This window comes from Ornithodoros turicata, chromosome 3, assembly GCF_037126465.1.
Source record: "Ornithodoros turicata isolate Travis chromosome 3, ASM3712646v1, whole genome shotgun sequence".
Classification (NCBI taxonomy): Eukaryota; Metazoa; Arthropoda; class Arachnida; order Ixodida; family Argasidae; genus Ornithodoros; species Ornithodoros turicata.
This window is the reverse complement of record NC_088203.1, coordinates 93,758,527-93,773,487: the sequence shown is the minus strand read 5'-3', so window position 1 is coordinate 93,773,487 and position 14,961 is coordinate 93,758,527. Positions and strand designations below refer to the sequence as shown.

The 14,961-nt window shown below is 46.4% G+C and overlaps 1 protein-coding gene across 1 annotated transcript in view; it reads right to left on the bottom strand.

Annotated features, from left to right (window-relative positions):
- Window positions 1-4,322: 4,322 nt before the first annotated feature.
- The window catches only part of LOC135388848 (alpha-2-macroglobulin-like protein 1), an 81,267-nt gene continuing 70,628 nt past the window's right edge, over window positions 4,323-14,961 (bottom strand). The window contains exons 32-36 of the mRNA XM_064618693.1: window positions 13,119-13,231; window positions 9,945-10,032; window positions 8,178-8,246; window positions 6,787-6,889; window positions 4,323-4,868 (exon numbers count right to left, since the gene is read on the bottom strand). Of these exons, the coding sequence (XP_064474763.1) occupies window positions 4,759-4,868; window positions 6,787-6,889; window positions 8,178-8,246; window positions 9,945-10,032; window positions 13,119-13,231 (483 nt within the window). The 3' untranslated portion in view covers window positions 4,323-4,758. The remainder of the gene's footprint in view (window positions 4,869-6,786; window positions 6,890-8,177; window positions 8,247-9,944; window positions 10,033-13,118; window positions 13,232-14,961) is intronic.

The window sequence follows — 14,961 nt, the reverse complement described above, 5'->3', positions numbered from 1 at the left end:
AAGACGTCGGGTCCGGGCCGTAGCAGCCGGGTCTGGGCCGGGCGCGGGCCTGAAAATTAGGCCCGTGCAGTACTCTACCCCAGTCCTCCCAGTACAGCAGTTGCCAGCACAAGCGCCCAAAATTCCGACGCTGTAGGAGAGATGGCGAAAAAATGCAAACCAGCGGCATGGCCGAGTGGGCTAAGGCGTCCGCTCGTTGGTGGTAACCAAGGTCGTGCTGTAGACTGGGAGGTGGTAAGTTCGAATCCTACCACCGGCTGTGCTGTCTGAGGTTTTCCCTGGGTTTTCCGAAGACTTTCCAGACGAATGTCGGCACAGTTCCCTTGAAGTCGGCCCAGGACGCATACTAATCCCCGTCCCCCACTCCTTCCTGCTGTCCTCTCTCCGTCTGTCCACGTCCGTACGCCCCTCATAGCCACAGTTGCTTCGCGGTGCTAACACGCAATAAAGAAAAAATGCAATTCCCACTCCTCGTCAGCGAAAAAGTCTCATCAACTGTTAAAAACCACGTATTGCCTACAGGCGTGTCTGCTAAATAACGGGACATTTAAATGTCCCGGTTGTCCAGTCCAGAGAGTCTGTAATCTTCAGGGACTTTAGCAGAAATTCGGGGCAACGAGGTTTACGAAAACCAGATGAACAAACAACAACTTTATTTTGAGGTGGAGAGTGGGGAGGTTCATCGCCAGAGGCGATACTCTACCCCATGGGGGTAGACACAAGGGGGGTCTACATGGGGGTCTACACCTGGTGGGGATGTGGGGAATAAAATAATGAGCCCCTTCACAGTAACGATCGAAGTCCGATGGTGTCCAGAAATGTCAAAAGAGCTTTGAGCGCAGAGCGTTGCTGGGCTGGATTGGGCCAGGGACCAAGCAATTTCGGTAGGGAGAAGGGGCGAGAGTCTAGCTGACTAAGAGACTCGGAGAGTGCGGTTCCGGGAGGTTGGTAGCGGGGGCAATGAAGAAGAATATGCTCCAGATCCTCAAGAGCACCACAGTGGGAGCGGTTACATCCCATTTCGCCTATTCCCATTTTGCCTAACCCGGATTATCGGATTAAAGAGGCGGGAGGGGTAACAGCCGTTAGGCGAAATGGGACTGCCGTGCAATCTCATTAGGCAAAACGGGACTGTCGGCAAGTGGGCGTTACTTACACGCTCCAACCCGATGATGACGTGTGCAAGAAATGAATGTGCTCGTCGGAAGGCCTCGGTGGCTCAGTCGGTAGCGTGTTCGCCTTCTGATCCCGAGATCGCGGGTTCGAACCCGGCCGAGGACGCCAGCAACTTGGTGGCAGGGTACATGTTGCTTAGACACGCCGTCTTCCGCGAGGGACGTTAAATACGGGGTGCCGTGTGATAAGCTTTCATCGCACGTTAAAGAACCCTCAGGTGGGCAAAAGCAATCCACAGACCGACCGCTGTGGCGTCGCTCATGATCTCAGTTGTCTCGCGACGTAAACCCCCAATTATTATTATTATGCTCGTCGGACAACTACCTTACGTCGTCCGAAACAAAGACCCTTTACATTTGCAAATATAAGGTGTAAATATAATGTACAAATATAACAAAAACATTTTACATAGTGACTCCTGATGGACAGCATGACGAATGGAACAAGGCTTCGAGCCATGTTCAGTGTCACCTGAGCGATGTTAAATATGGAAACTGGTGTTACTATAGTCGTGTTTAATTTAACTCCTTTTTTTTCTTTCGTGTTAGCGCCGCGAAGCTATATGAGCGACGGCGAGGTGGCTATGAGCGAGATGTGGCTATGTGGAGATGCGAGGTGGCTCTGAGCGGCGTACAGATGAGAACAGATGGAGAGAGGACAGCAGGAAGGAGTGGGGGGATAGGGGGTTAATATGCGTCTTGGGCAGACTTCAGGGGGAACTGTGCCGGTATTCGTCTCGAAAGTCTTCGGAAAACCCAGGGAAAACCTCAGACAGCACAACCGGTGGTAGGATTCGAACCCACCGCCTCCCAGTTAGCACGACACCACCGAGCGAGACGCCTTAACCCACGTTCAACCTAACTACGTATTTTCCGGTGTATAACGCGCGCGTTATTCGGTAAAAAGGTGCTCTGAAGAGGGCCTGCGCATTATCTAACGGTGGGAGTTATACACGGAAATATTTTCCGACAGGAATTCCTTTTCTGGTCAGTGTCGTATAAATTCTAGTCTCCTCCAGGGTGTGCTGTGAATTTCTCCCAAATCACTTAGGGTCAGTTGAAAAAGCCGGCGTAGGGCGTTGGAATGGCGAACGGGACATGATGTCGTACCTCGATGCCGTGGGACATCTAATGTATATTGAGTAGAGCTGCAAATTTGGAAGAATTTTGAAGTGGAGAAAACAAAGCTGCCCTTTTAATTTAAAAAAAATGTAAATAAAAACTATGTTTTCACTCTTGCACAGTCTATATTTGTGAACCAACAGATGAGGGAAGAAACCCTAGTGTAATATGAATTATAAATACAGACCTCATGCTTCAGTGAAACCAACAAGGTTGCATGTAAAGTTATATGAAGATCCGAAATTGACTTTTGGCAGCATGCCAGAGGACCGCCTTCTTTCTTACGTAACACGGATTAGTAGGCGAAGTGGGACTGTCTGCAGCATACATTAGGCCAAATGGGACCCCCTGCAGTTCGAGGTCGGTGAACCTGCTAAGGGATGGCGAGATAATCTGCTAAGAAGCATTAGGCAAAATGGGAATAGGCGAAATGGGAAGACACGGTGGGAGCAGGTGGGAGAGTCAACTTAATTGTCTCAAGCGGTAACGCCACTGAGCGGTAAAGGCCACATCGAGTCGCATTCGGTGGATTAATGCAGCATCTTGACAAGAGGTGTTTCGTGGCATGCGGAAAGCGAGCGTTGGATCAACTCTGCTCAACATAGATGGGGGGAGAATGTCGGTTGTCCATTGGCGGGAAGCCAGGGGTGTCACGAGGCGTCGCAGAATGGAACGGCGGTCTCCTCTCAGCAGAACAATATACCGGTCCGTTTCCGAGACGAGAGTGCTGCTTCTGCGGCGCTGTCGGCCTGCTCGTTCCCCACGACACCACAATGGGCTGGAACCCATTGGAGAACTAGCCTGTGGCCTGCTGTGGTAAGCCATTAACACATCTGTGACTAGGGGATCGCAAGGCGGTGTCGTAGCCAGTGAAGTGTAAAACCAGATGAGAAGCCGCTTGGTGCATGTACTCTCGTAGCTGACACTATTATCGGGACATGTATCAGAAATCCGAGCTCAAGTGGCCCACGCTGTGCATGGCCGCATACCACGCAGCGAGGAGACGTTGCTTTATTCGGCTGAGGCTGAATGTGACCCGAACTCGTCTCCTCCTGTTTAAGATAAGCCAACTGCGTTATTCTCTTTGCCCCACGTGCCATGTAGAAGCAGACGTGCAACACATCCTCCGCGCCTGCCAGCGGTATGCGAAGAACACCGTCATCGTCATGTCATAGTATAGGTAGTCAACCTCATAGCCCTGGCTAATCTCCGTTGTGGCTAATGGCCATTCTCCATGGGAAGAAGAACAACTGTCCAATCTCCAGCGCAGTTTCTCGCTACCGAGAGCTTTCCCTACCGGTGCTACTTGGCCCTACTGAGCCTGACGTCACGTCTGCACTGCTACAGGATTCCCTGTTCCTAGGACTGTTGTGCACTCTGATACCTCCCTGATGCCTGCCTGAGTGACTGGTGAAGGAGCTTTTTTCTTTTTTTTTCTGTATTTCTCTATAGTTTTCCGTGTTTCGGTTTTTCTTCTTTGTTTATGGGAATAGCAAGCCTCTAGTATGGTTAATCTTTCACTTTGTGTTTTTCTCCATTAAAAATACCCCTCCTTCACAACCAGCTCTACTCAAACTTGGCAATGGTTGGTGCAGAGCGTGCTATACGGTCAAGTTCTGTTTTTAGAGTGTATTGTGGCAGAGAAAGTGTGTAGAAATAGTCAAGTCCTGGGATGGCTTCACAGAAGCTTCTAAATTTATTCTAAAGCGTGGTCTGAAAGTGGTCTAGAAAAGAGTGGCCCTCCACGCGAATGCTCGTATAGAATAAACTTAGAAAGCTTCAGTGTTGTTTTTCGAAATTTTTTTGAATCTTTGTATTGTGGCAGTTTATAGTGTATGGGAAAGTACTATAAGGGACAGGCAGGGCTTCCACGGCCTCACCTCACAGTGCCAGGCCGCGGCAACGGCACTGTGGTGGAACGGTATACTATTAACTTGTTTATCATATCTGTTTATTGCTTAACTCGTCACTTTTCTTTTGGCACGTTGTTATCATTGTTATGCTGCTCAATATGACACCTCACTGTAACCTTTCAGACAGCTTCGTTTATTCCAGATAGTTTTTAATAGTGCACTCTGCACAAGCGTAACAAACAAATAAAACACAGTTTACATGCATCTCAATTTATTTAAAGCCGGATCTCACACGTAGGTGCCGTTACGCTGTTTCATAAACGTAGAGGCTAAAGCGGCTGGTCAAACAGCTTTCTTCTTGGGCTATTCGAAGTGCATAGAGGTGCCCCCGAATGACACTGGTCACTGTACATAACACATTAAAATGACCTGGGAGAAAGCACGTGCTGTACACTCATAACTATTAAATAATGACAATAAAATATGAATAAAAATAAAAGACTCCTTTCCTTGTCTTCTAGTACACATAATCCCGTATCAACACGCTGATTTTCCAGCACTGCCTATCAATTTTAAAGTAGTTGGTAGAAAGTATTCAGGTAAGATGGTCATTGGTAGATAATTTCGTCTCCATCGGTTAGCTCCGGCAGAGATGAATTAGTTACCGGAACAGGAACGCATTCGGTTCCAGGACTGTACAGGGCAGTGGCTCTGTTACCTGCACAGTAATGACATGGTTTGTTTCAGGTACAGCCGAATTAAAAGAACACGAAACCGAACACTATATGCAGTGCACATTCAGTATTTATGTTTGCCATGAGCGAGTCGTTACGGTGCAATTCCATTACGGCCCATTCCATCACCGTACATTCCATTCCATTACGGTACATTCCATTACTGTGCCAAAAGACATTCTCCTCCAGTTACAAAGCAATTCGTCAAAATCAACAAGATTACTGATTCTCCTCCACGGATAACTTTTTCCCTTTGCTTGCCTTGTGGTGCTGCAGGTAAAAGACTAAAAGATTATACGACATTGGAAAATGAGAAACATGCTGGAAAAGAAATAAGTAATTTTGTGCATACATGAAAACAGTTGAATCAACGAACGTCGATTTAACGAAATTTCCGTCTCTAGTATGCGTCCCCATAGACGCCAATATATTTTTGAGCTCGATTTAACGAAATACATTTGTTTGGTCGCCTCTATTTAACGAAGTCTCTGGGCGAAATCTCTCCATTGTCCTCATGCGTGTTTTCGTTGGTTACTGCGGTCATCACGTGCTGTAGGCACGCCGTAAAGGGAGCGTGTACACCAGAGCCGTTTATGAGGAGAGTTTGGCCATTCTGTGATCTCTTGCCGCCCGGAGATGGGGGGCCGCCGTGACGTCAGAGCTGTCATCGCTCCGCCCACACGCCGCCCAGCACGTGGGGATTTCATGGCCGTACCTCTTCTTCAAAATAGCGGAATGGGAGATTTCAAGGCGACAACTCTGATCCACAATGGCGCCACTGGCCTTGGCGCCACCTATCGTGTGATGTCAAATGGCACGCTTTCAGACAGGCTGCTCTCGATGGCCAAACTCTCCTCGTAAATGTTGTAGATGGTGTAGACATGTGCGCCGCCGCCGGTAATTTCAAGTAAGCCGATGCTGATTCGAAACCGGCCCGAGGGCCGTGAGAGGCCAAGGACCTCTTCGCACCAGTTTCCGGACAGGAATACGCGCATTACTGGCCTCTCGCAAAGCCTAATTTGCTTTTGTTGATGCCGATGACAGTAGGTTGCGGTTTTGTGACGTTTCTTTCCTTGTTTTTGTTCGCGCAGCTGACGCCAACAGTGGTAAAATGGGCATGACCCTGCCGACGGTCAAAGTTTTATCGGCGCAAACGTCTACGTGACATGTACCCATTTCTTGTTCTTTTCTGTATTCAACGGCGGTGTACTCTCGTTCTTTCCGGAATTGTGCATCATGTGCGTCATGAGTCTTAGTGAACCAACCAAGAAAAGTCAATATGCGAGCTCGCCGGAGAATCAGGAGGGAAGCAGTAGAGGCCCTCTGGAGTTACAAAAGTTACGAACGCTCCAAGTGATATTGTGCATAGCATAAATTATGCATTACCTAGCATTATGTGATGAATAAAGCTTGATATTTTGTGCCCTTCATAGCTTGATACCTGTTTTATGACAAATGGCATTTTGTGGTTCGCACAGTGCAGGTAGTGGCAGTGGCCATCTTTGTTTAGCTTGGCATGTTGCACTTAACGAATTTCTCTATTTAACAAACCAAACAGCCAGCAATTACAGATTCTTTACCAACTGTATGATCTTAACTACACTTTGGGATTTATAATCTGCGCGTGTTCGATTACGAATTTGAGCAATGCACGATGCTGCCAAAAGAGACAAAGGCACACTCTGGTAATACCGAGTGCTCAATTTGATTTTGAGTAATCAAATTACGACAAAAAGAATACTTTAGTGTACACTGTTGCAAACATAATGGAATATTGCCTTAGAGCTCTCCTAATGAGGTAGCTTAATTAGTGAACTTGCGCTTTGGACAATTCTGTACGCAATAGCACACGCGACTGAATGCACATTTGATCGTATCTCGAACAGCCTTTCTGCTCCTTACCACTATTGTAGTACTCATAAACCAATACTGGTGCAGGTTGTAAGCCCTTCACTGTATAAAATGTGGTCATTCGGAGGGTGAAGCAGGTTGGTTTCCGGCTCACCTGAAAAAATGAAATCATAAACAGAAGGAAAGGTAGCGTGACAACAGTGGCACGCAGAGCTGTAAGCAGGAGGTGAGACAATGTATCTCAGAGACAGTTTTTCTGAGACAGGTACAGAGCCTTAGCGCACTGTACGCCATCGTCCTGCATGCAGCGGAGCATAAAGATGTTTTAGTATGGCGGGCAACCGTCCATAAGTTTCTTTCACTTTCGACGCAAGAGTCACCAAGTGGTTGGCTGAGGCTTACGACGCAGACAGCCCAAACGTAAAACCAACTGACAAGACACATTAGACGAGCTGTGCGAAAAGATGCAGCAGCGAAACATGCACAAAAAAGTTTAAAAGAAGGAACAGAACGGGATGATAGTAACTCCCCCGTTCTGTTCCTTGTTCTAGCCCTTTTGTCCGCGTTTTGCTGCTGCATCGTCCCGCACCATGATCTGTCACCAGCTACCCCGACTCGTAGCATAGGCGGCTGCTGATGGCGCTGTAGTATAATTTCTCCAGCAGAGTAACCCTGTGGGAACTCCGCTGAATCCCTCGTTTAATGTAGTCTGTTCACCATCTCCTTCACTCCAATTTATTTCCTGTCTTTCCCATCTTTCCTTCTTTAATTCCCTCATTCACTTTCCCATTCCAGCTTTAACACGTCTTCAGCACTCCTCATCTGAGGCGAAATGAGTCTTAAAGGGGCACTGAAATGCAACAATTTCTCCTTGAGAAATCAATGGTGGCGTTACCTCTACACCAACACAAAATGAGCGGAATTAATCTGATGCGTAGTTCGTGATTTATGATCGATAGAAAAAAAAACTCAGTTTATGTGTTTCGCTCTTCCTCTCCTTCTCAAGAACGGCGACAATGTGAAGCAGGCTCTCACTGGTCTCCTGAAACGATTTGTCCAACCATCGCGGGAGGTGATTTGAGGAGACGAATCCGAGGCCTCTCCGCACTCTGTTGCGCCTCTTGAGCAGGAGAGGGAAAAGGTTGTGGTTACTTTAGCTCACAATTCACGAACAACGCAACCGATGACTCCCGTTCCTTTTGTGTTGATATCAAGGTAACATCCTCTTTCATTCCGTGAGGAGACATTTTTGCTCTTTGGTGCCCCTTTAAGTGCTCTGCAATAGCCACATGCACTTTCTTGGAACCACCAGTTCAGTTTGTTTTCTTTCTTCGGTCTTCCTGTTTTTTTTTTTTTTCATTCCCTTCGCTGGTGATATTGTGCTCATCACGAGGGCATGTGACCATTATCCGAGGTTATAGGGTAAACTTAGACTATCTCACCTGTCGAATCAAGAGGAGGACCCTATTGCCAGTAGTCCTGAAGCTCTGTATCACTCCATTAGCTTGAAGCTGTGTGATGAACGTAAATGCATTGAATGAAACTGACCACGCCGTACAAATGAGACCCATGTCTCTCTGAAATTCCAAAATGCTGTGCAAACTCCACTCTGACTGGAAGAGTCGTGATTGTCGTCGTGAAGTCAAATGACCAACTTACCGTGCATCTATTGGGAGGCTTTCATTAGAACAAAGTAGGTGTCCTCGACCCTGAATATTTTCAGTTTTCTGGCGCCCTCTTTCTTTCACGTGATCGTTTCGCGGACAAGACAGATAATAGGAAGTTCTAGTAGATAAAAAAAATGTTCATGATAATGGTTTCTGAACCAAACTGAAGTGGATGGTATCACGTTGTTGAAGTTTTTCAAATCTACTAAAACCCCCTAATAGATTGGCACATATGTGCATTAAGGCTGCACCTGAGCTTCACAGATCAAGGTATGACACGTTCTACATCGAAAGCACGTAACACAAGTTTGCGATTGCCTGCAAAGTTACTTCAGCGTTACTTATATTTAGATCCTGAAGTTTTCGGGAAATATTTTTTCCTACATTCGGGGGGGTAAAAATCGGGTAAATAAACATGTGCACTAAATTCATGCAAATTCGTGTGAAAAAACTTCCAGTACGCTAAACTCGGGGAGAAATCGGGCTCAGTTATTCAAACTAACTGTAGCGGTTTGGTACAAACGGTGATGTAACTGCATTTTTCTGCCAAACAAGTAAGTTAGTGCATTCTTCAGACATCCCAGTGAGGGCAATTTGCCGGGTAAAAATCGGGTTTCACCCTAAAGAGGCAACCTTCAATTCGGGATGCAAATTCGGGGAAGAATAGGGTAAAACCCTAAAACTTCAGGCTCTACTTATATTGCACACCAGACGACATGTAAGCTGTCTCCTTGCAAATACAGCAGCGACTGAATTGTTTAGAGATCTGCACAGACTGCTGTAACAACCGTATGCATTGTTAGCAGTTTCTGTACCACTGTCAGTAGTTCATGCAACCTGCACTGGTAAAACAGAGCGATACCGTTACCACTGCTTATTTGTGTAAAGTGCGGAGCAAACACCTCTTTGTCGCAATTGACGTAATTACGCAAATGTCACAAAAAGGCATACGCGAACCATTTTCAAGAAATTAGAGGAAACAACGCTGTTCGGCAAGGAGCCTGTTATGTGACGAAATCCTGGTTCAAGAGCATACCGGGAAAGTCATGCAAGCCATGGTTCTTGTCTGAATATATTAATGGAAAGCAAGCAAGTATACTACGACACACAAAGTTTGTGTATCACTGTCAACGTTTACGGTTCCACCATTCAGTGACCTTGTTCACATGCCTTCATAAGCTAACATTTTTTGCAACTCATCGCACGATGCCATTATTGAACGCTGCAACTGTGGTAAAACATTTTTACAGACAAAACCCAAGTGGCAAGGGGCAGCAACGCTTCGAAAGAGATGACATTTTGACAACAATAGGAACGGATTATAGAAAGGACCTGTCCCCGCAAGAGCAATTTGTTCAGTATCAATACAGCCAACAACTTTAGAAGATGACAGACTCACTTCCGAACGACAATTGAAAGTGACATGCCATTGAAACAAGGAACCTTTCGAGAGCTGAGAACCGAGATGGGCTTTTGGCAAGAAGAAATTAACCTAGCTGTGCCTCTCAGAGAGCCTTTTACAACAACGGGAGAGGAACTTACCTCCTGAAGTGACGTTTCAACGACTTCGTAACCCGACAACAGAGTAATGTCCACGATGGCTGGTCTCTGCAAGGAGCCCAGAGTGTACCTGTGAAAAGAAAACTCATTGGTCATTGACTGCTTCTAAGTCAGAGACAAAGTTATGGTACGTATAAGATGAAGGACGAACTAGCAAGCTTATACAACAAAGTTACGACTTCTACAGCTCGGAGGTCACCGAACAATAACGGAACATCACACAAAGTTGGTTGGGATAGCTGTTAATTTGGGTGTTGGCTTACTGTTGCTTTCTCAATTCTAGAATCAATAACAGTGAGCTTGCACATTTTGAACTCATCATACTGCCACTTGTGTTGCCGCTTGCGACCTGTGGTTCAGCAATAATGGACTGTCCCAGATGCCGCCACTGTGGTGTCCTGGATAACCTGGGACACGTCCTTCTTTATTGCCAGCACAATCAATGTTCCAGGACCACATTTGCAGTGTCTCTAAGTCAGCTAGACTTTTGCCCACTCACTATGAGCAAAACTTGGATCATGGATTCACCGTATTCTCGCTTAGCCCTCCAGGATTCCTAGCCTAGTGCACTTAAAGGTGCCCTCTCTTTCCATGGTATTCTCGTTTTGTTCCCGGGGATATCGAGAACCTAACACACCTCTAGCGGCCCACCCTTTCCTCCGTATTCTCCCTTTGCCTTAAGGGATCCCTAGAGCCTAGTTTTTTTTTTTTTAAATTCAGTGTTAGCGCCGCGAAGCAACTGTGGCTATGAGCGGCGTACAGACGTGAACAGATGGAGAGAGTACAGCAGGAAGGAGTGGGGGACAGGGGGGTTAGTATGCGTCCTTGGCCGACTTCAAGGGGAACTGTGCCGACATTCATCTGGAAAGTCTTCGGAAAACCCAGGGAAAACCTCAGACAGCACAGCCGGTGACAGGATTCGAACCCGTGTCACCTCCCAGTCTCGGCGTGGAAAGCGATCATCCTAACCACTATGCCACGGGAGCTGGTACCTAGAGCCTAGTGCACTTCAACGGGTTCTCTTTATCTGAACCAAAGGGCTGTACTGGGGTAATTGGTACATAAACATAATAGAACAACGGCTGCAAAGAACGACGAGAAAGGTAACTTTATCCGCCGTCTTCTCGCCCTGCCCTTGAGGATCCCTGGAGCCTATAGTGCTGCTTTGAGGGGCACTCTCTTGACGCCGTATCCTCGTTCAGCCCTTGAATGCCCCTAGAGACTAGTGCACTTCAAGGGGTCCTCCCTTTCCGGCGTATTCTCCCTGTGGAACTGGGGATCCCTAGAGCCTCGGCACCTCAAAGAGTCATCTCTTTCGGCCATATTCTCAGTCCGCATTTGGGGATCCCTAGAGACTAGTGCATTTCAAGGGGTCCTCCTTTTGCCGCCGTATTCTCGCTCTGGAATTTGGGGACCTAGAGCCTAGTGCACTTCAAGGGGTAATTTTCTTCTGTATTCTCGTTCTAGAATTGGTGATCCCTAGGGCCATGTACACTTCAATGGGTCCTTTTCTGGCATACTGTCGCTCTGCCTTTGGGGATCCCTAGAGACTAGTGCACTTCATGGGGTCCTGTTCGAGACTTCGTTCTTCGCTGTGAGGCTCATTATTATATTTTCACCAAATTACGAGCAATGAGGAGGAGTATCGCCTATGGAGGTAAAGCACTCGAACCATCAACATCAAGACAAAGTTTTTGCCGCCAGTTCAGAAAGGTGATCCCCTCTTAGAACTCAACTTCACCACGCAACAAGCTGAAAGCAAACTATTGCATGGAACGATCCCATTAACACTCCTGTTCTGTAGAAGGTGCAGGGTGTACACCTTTCTGTGACGATCAACATAATCACATAAGTGTCACAAAAAGGCGTACGCTTACAGTTTTAAGCAAATCATGGGAGAGAACGATGTCATTCGGGATGATGGCTGGCTAGGAGCCTGCTCTGCAGTGAAGCTCTGTTCCAAGAGGGTACAGTAATGCATCCTGTGTGAGGCCGACAACGGCGAGCCAGTTCATCATCACAACCACCACCACAGTAATGCGTGCAAGGCCTAACATATTGAGCACGGTGTACTGCTGAGTGGTTTTGATAATGTACAGATAGACAAACTTTAAAAGCGATAAAACCCCCGTGCCGGGGAACAAGTCAAAAGACGACACAACACACAGGCACAGTGCCTGTGTGTTGTGTCGTCTTCTGACTTGTTCCCCGGCACTGGGGTTTATCGCTTTTAAAGTATGCTACACCAAACAGCCCAATTTTTAACCATTTTCAGATAGACAACGCGCGCGATGCATGAGGTCAATGAAAACATCTTCAGATATTTTATTAGCGAACTTAATTTAATGGCTCCAAAGCACCAGACTCGCCAAAAATATGGCTCATTTGTCAAGACAGCCCCGAGCGCGGTGGTGATTAATGACATATCATTTGAAGTTGATTCTAAAACTGCACTTACGAACACTTAACATGGGTCGTTAATTCTTTGAAAGTTGTAGATTTATGAGCGAACCAGCATGCAAACGAGACTGAGAATTTGCATTTAGATTTAAAACCTAAAGATTACGCGAGGGGGAAATTTGCATTAATGAAATAATAATATGTATACTTCCGGTGTTGCTGTAAGGACTACGTATTAACAATAATAATTGCAATTATCAAAATCAAACCGAGAAACTAAAGGATGGTCACTTTTCTAAAATGTACCGAAGGACCTCAGAGAAGCATATTGGATAAACAACGGGCATTCTCAGGCGTACTCAGAGCATCAAGCAGGTGTCATGCAATATGGAGAGCGTTTCCAAATCGTAGTACTAACATTCAAACCAAAATATCATAGAATTTCGAATACCGGAAGTAACCTTAACATGTAATAGACTGTAAAAGTACCAAATCTGCGTTTTCCATTTCGCTATAGTACTAATAACAATATGATAAAAGAAAATAAGGTAACCGCAGGAAAAAATTTATATTTGCAATCTGGGGAAACAGCCTATTCGTTCGCTTGACAACTTGATGATACGTTTCAAAATCCGTAGCCTTACAACCATAGCAACACTAAACTTCAATGTAACTAAGGACAAAGGAGTGACAGCACTGAAAACTTCACATATCTTTTTCAAGACCGAATTTCAAAACAAGGCACTGGAAGCTTACCGTATACATATGCTGAGGTCCACAGACAAACAATCTGGCGTTGACATGGCAGTAGTATTTATTTGAAGGCCACGAGTCGCTGGGGAGTTCAACACACTGTAGAACAACTGTGCCTAAACGAGAAAAAAACAAAGTGATATTGCTTTGTTAATTTTTTTTGGCTACGACTGTACTTGAAAGGTTCGCGTCTTGCTCACTACAACTCCCTTGTCTCGAACAGGGAGCCAGTAAGTACAGGGACGATAGTGGGCTGATTCAGAGAACTTTGTCTCTCTTCCGAGCTACAGACAGAATCCAAGCATAACATAACCTAATCTGAATGAGCACTGTTACATCCTTCCTTATGACTATGGCAAGGGACTTTATGCAAATACATATTTTTTTTTTTTTTTTGTAGACATCTCTGCGAGTACCCTGATGTTTCCCCACACGTTTCCAAGCACAGAGAGCATGAAAACATGTGTTTCGTTACGCATATTTTCGCATATTTTTGCCGAATTCGTAAACGTGCATATGACAGCATGTATCTGCATGTCTTCGTGCATATTTCTACTGCATGTTTTTTGCTCTGGTGTGCCTTCCCAGGTTTCCTGCCAGGTTGAGCTCTGACACACTCACTTATCGAGGACAGCTTATGGACACACATGCTGTGAAAAAATGGCTTCAAGAAGTCTCGGGTTTTTTTTACGTTATGCAACACATGCTGTGTCGCAGCTCCACAAGTAACCTGGAGCGCCTCTGGTTTTAAATGGTCTGCAGGTGATGCAAAGGCTGCTAACACTTCACCACAACGCTTTCTTTAATGGCAGCTCGCTGTTTGCTTCTGGGCTGTTACGCTCAATTGCGCAATGGTGCCTGCGACATTACGATGCCACTCCGGGGGTCGGATGCTGCAGAGTGTCCCCCTTTCCCCTTCACACTTTCCGGTTCATTCCACAAAGGTTGGACGTGCGCACGCAGAATACGGAAGAGTTCTCTTCTCTTGGTTTGTGCCGCCCGTGTAAGGTGCGGCAATGCCGAAAACAACGGCTTCGCGTCTGAGGCAGCTGGCAGCCGAGTCCAAAGGCACATTCAAGACGGACGGATCCGTCTTGTTTTGCCTGGCACATGAAAAACCTGCAAACAACGTTTTCTCGTCCATCAGCACTTGAAGACAGCGAAGCACCAGGAGGCCAGTCAACGAGTCAGGTTGCGAGTCGCAACTTATGGACCAGAGTGCACCTTCTACGTCCAAATGTTCCGATTTTGCGATGGACCTTTGTAGGGCACTCTGTGCTGCAAATATTCCCTTTTGGAAGCTGGAAAATGCTGAGCTACAGTATCTCTTGAGAAGTACACAGGCCGGCCCCTCACGAGTCGACAATAAGAAAAGGCAACCTGCATCGCTGCTATCAGGCTACCCTACAAAACATCCTTGAGAATCTGAAGTCACGGAAAGTGTGGATATCCGTAGACAAAACAACAGAAACGCTTCAGGACGCTGCGTAGCCTCTGTTGTCGTCAGACCACTTGGGCTGGACACACATGTGAAAAGGGCTACGTACTGACAGTCGAGGAGCTTCCAAAGGTCAATCATTCAACAGTGGCACGGCTCTTCATAGACTGTGTTCAGATGCTCGATGGGTTTGTGGATACAAATGACGTGCCGCTTTTTGTTACGGACGCAGCTCCTTACATGGTGTAAGCTGGTGCCACTCTTCGTGTCACATACGCAAAAATTGTCCACGTCTCCTGCGCAGCTGACGCGCTACACAGAGTTGCAGAGGAAGGTCCTGACTGTTTCCAAAATGTTGATGACCTCATATCAAACATAAAGAAAGTGTTTGCAAAGAGTCCCATATAC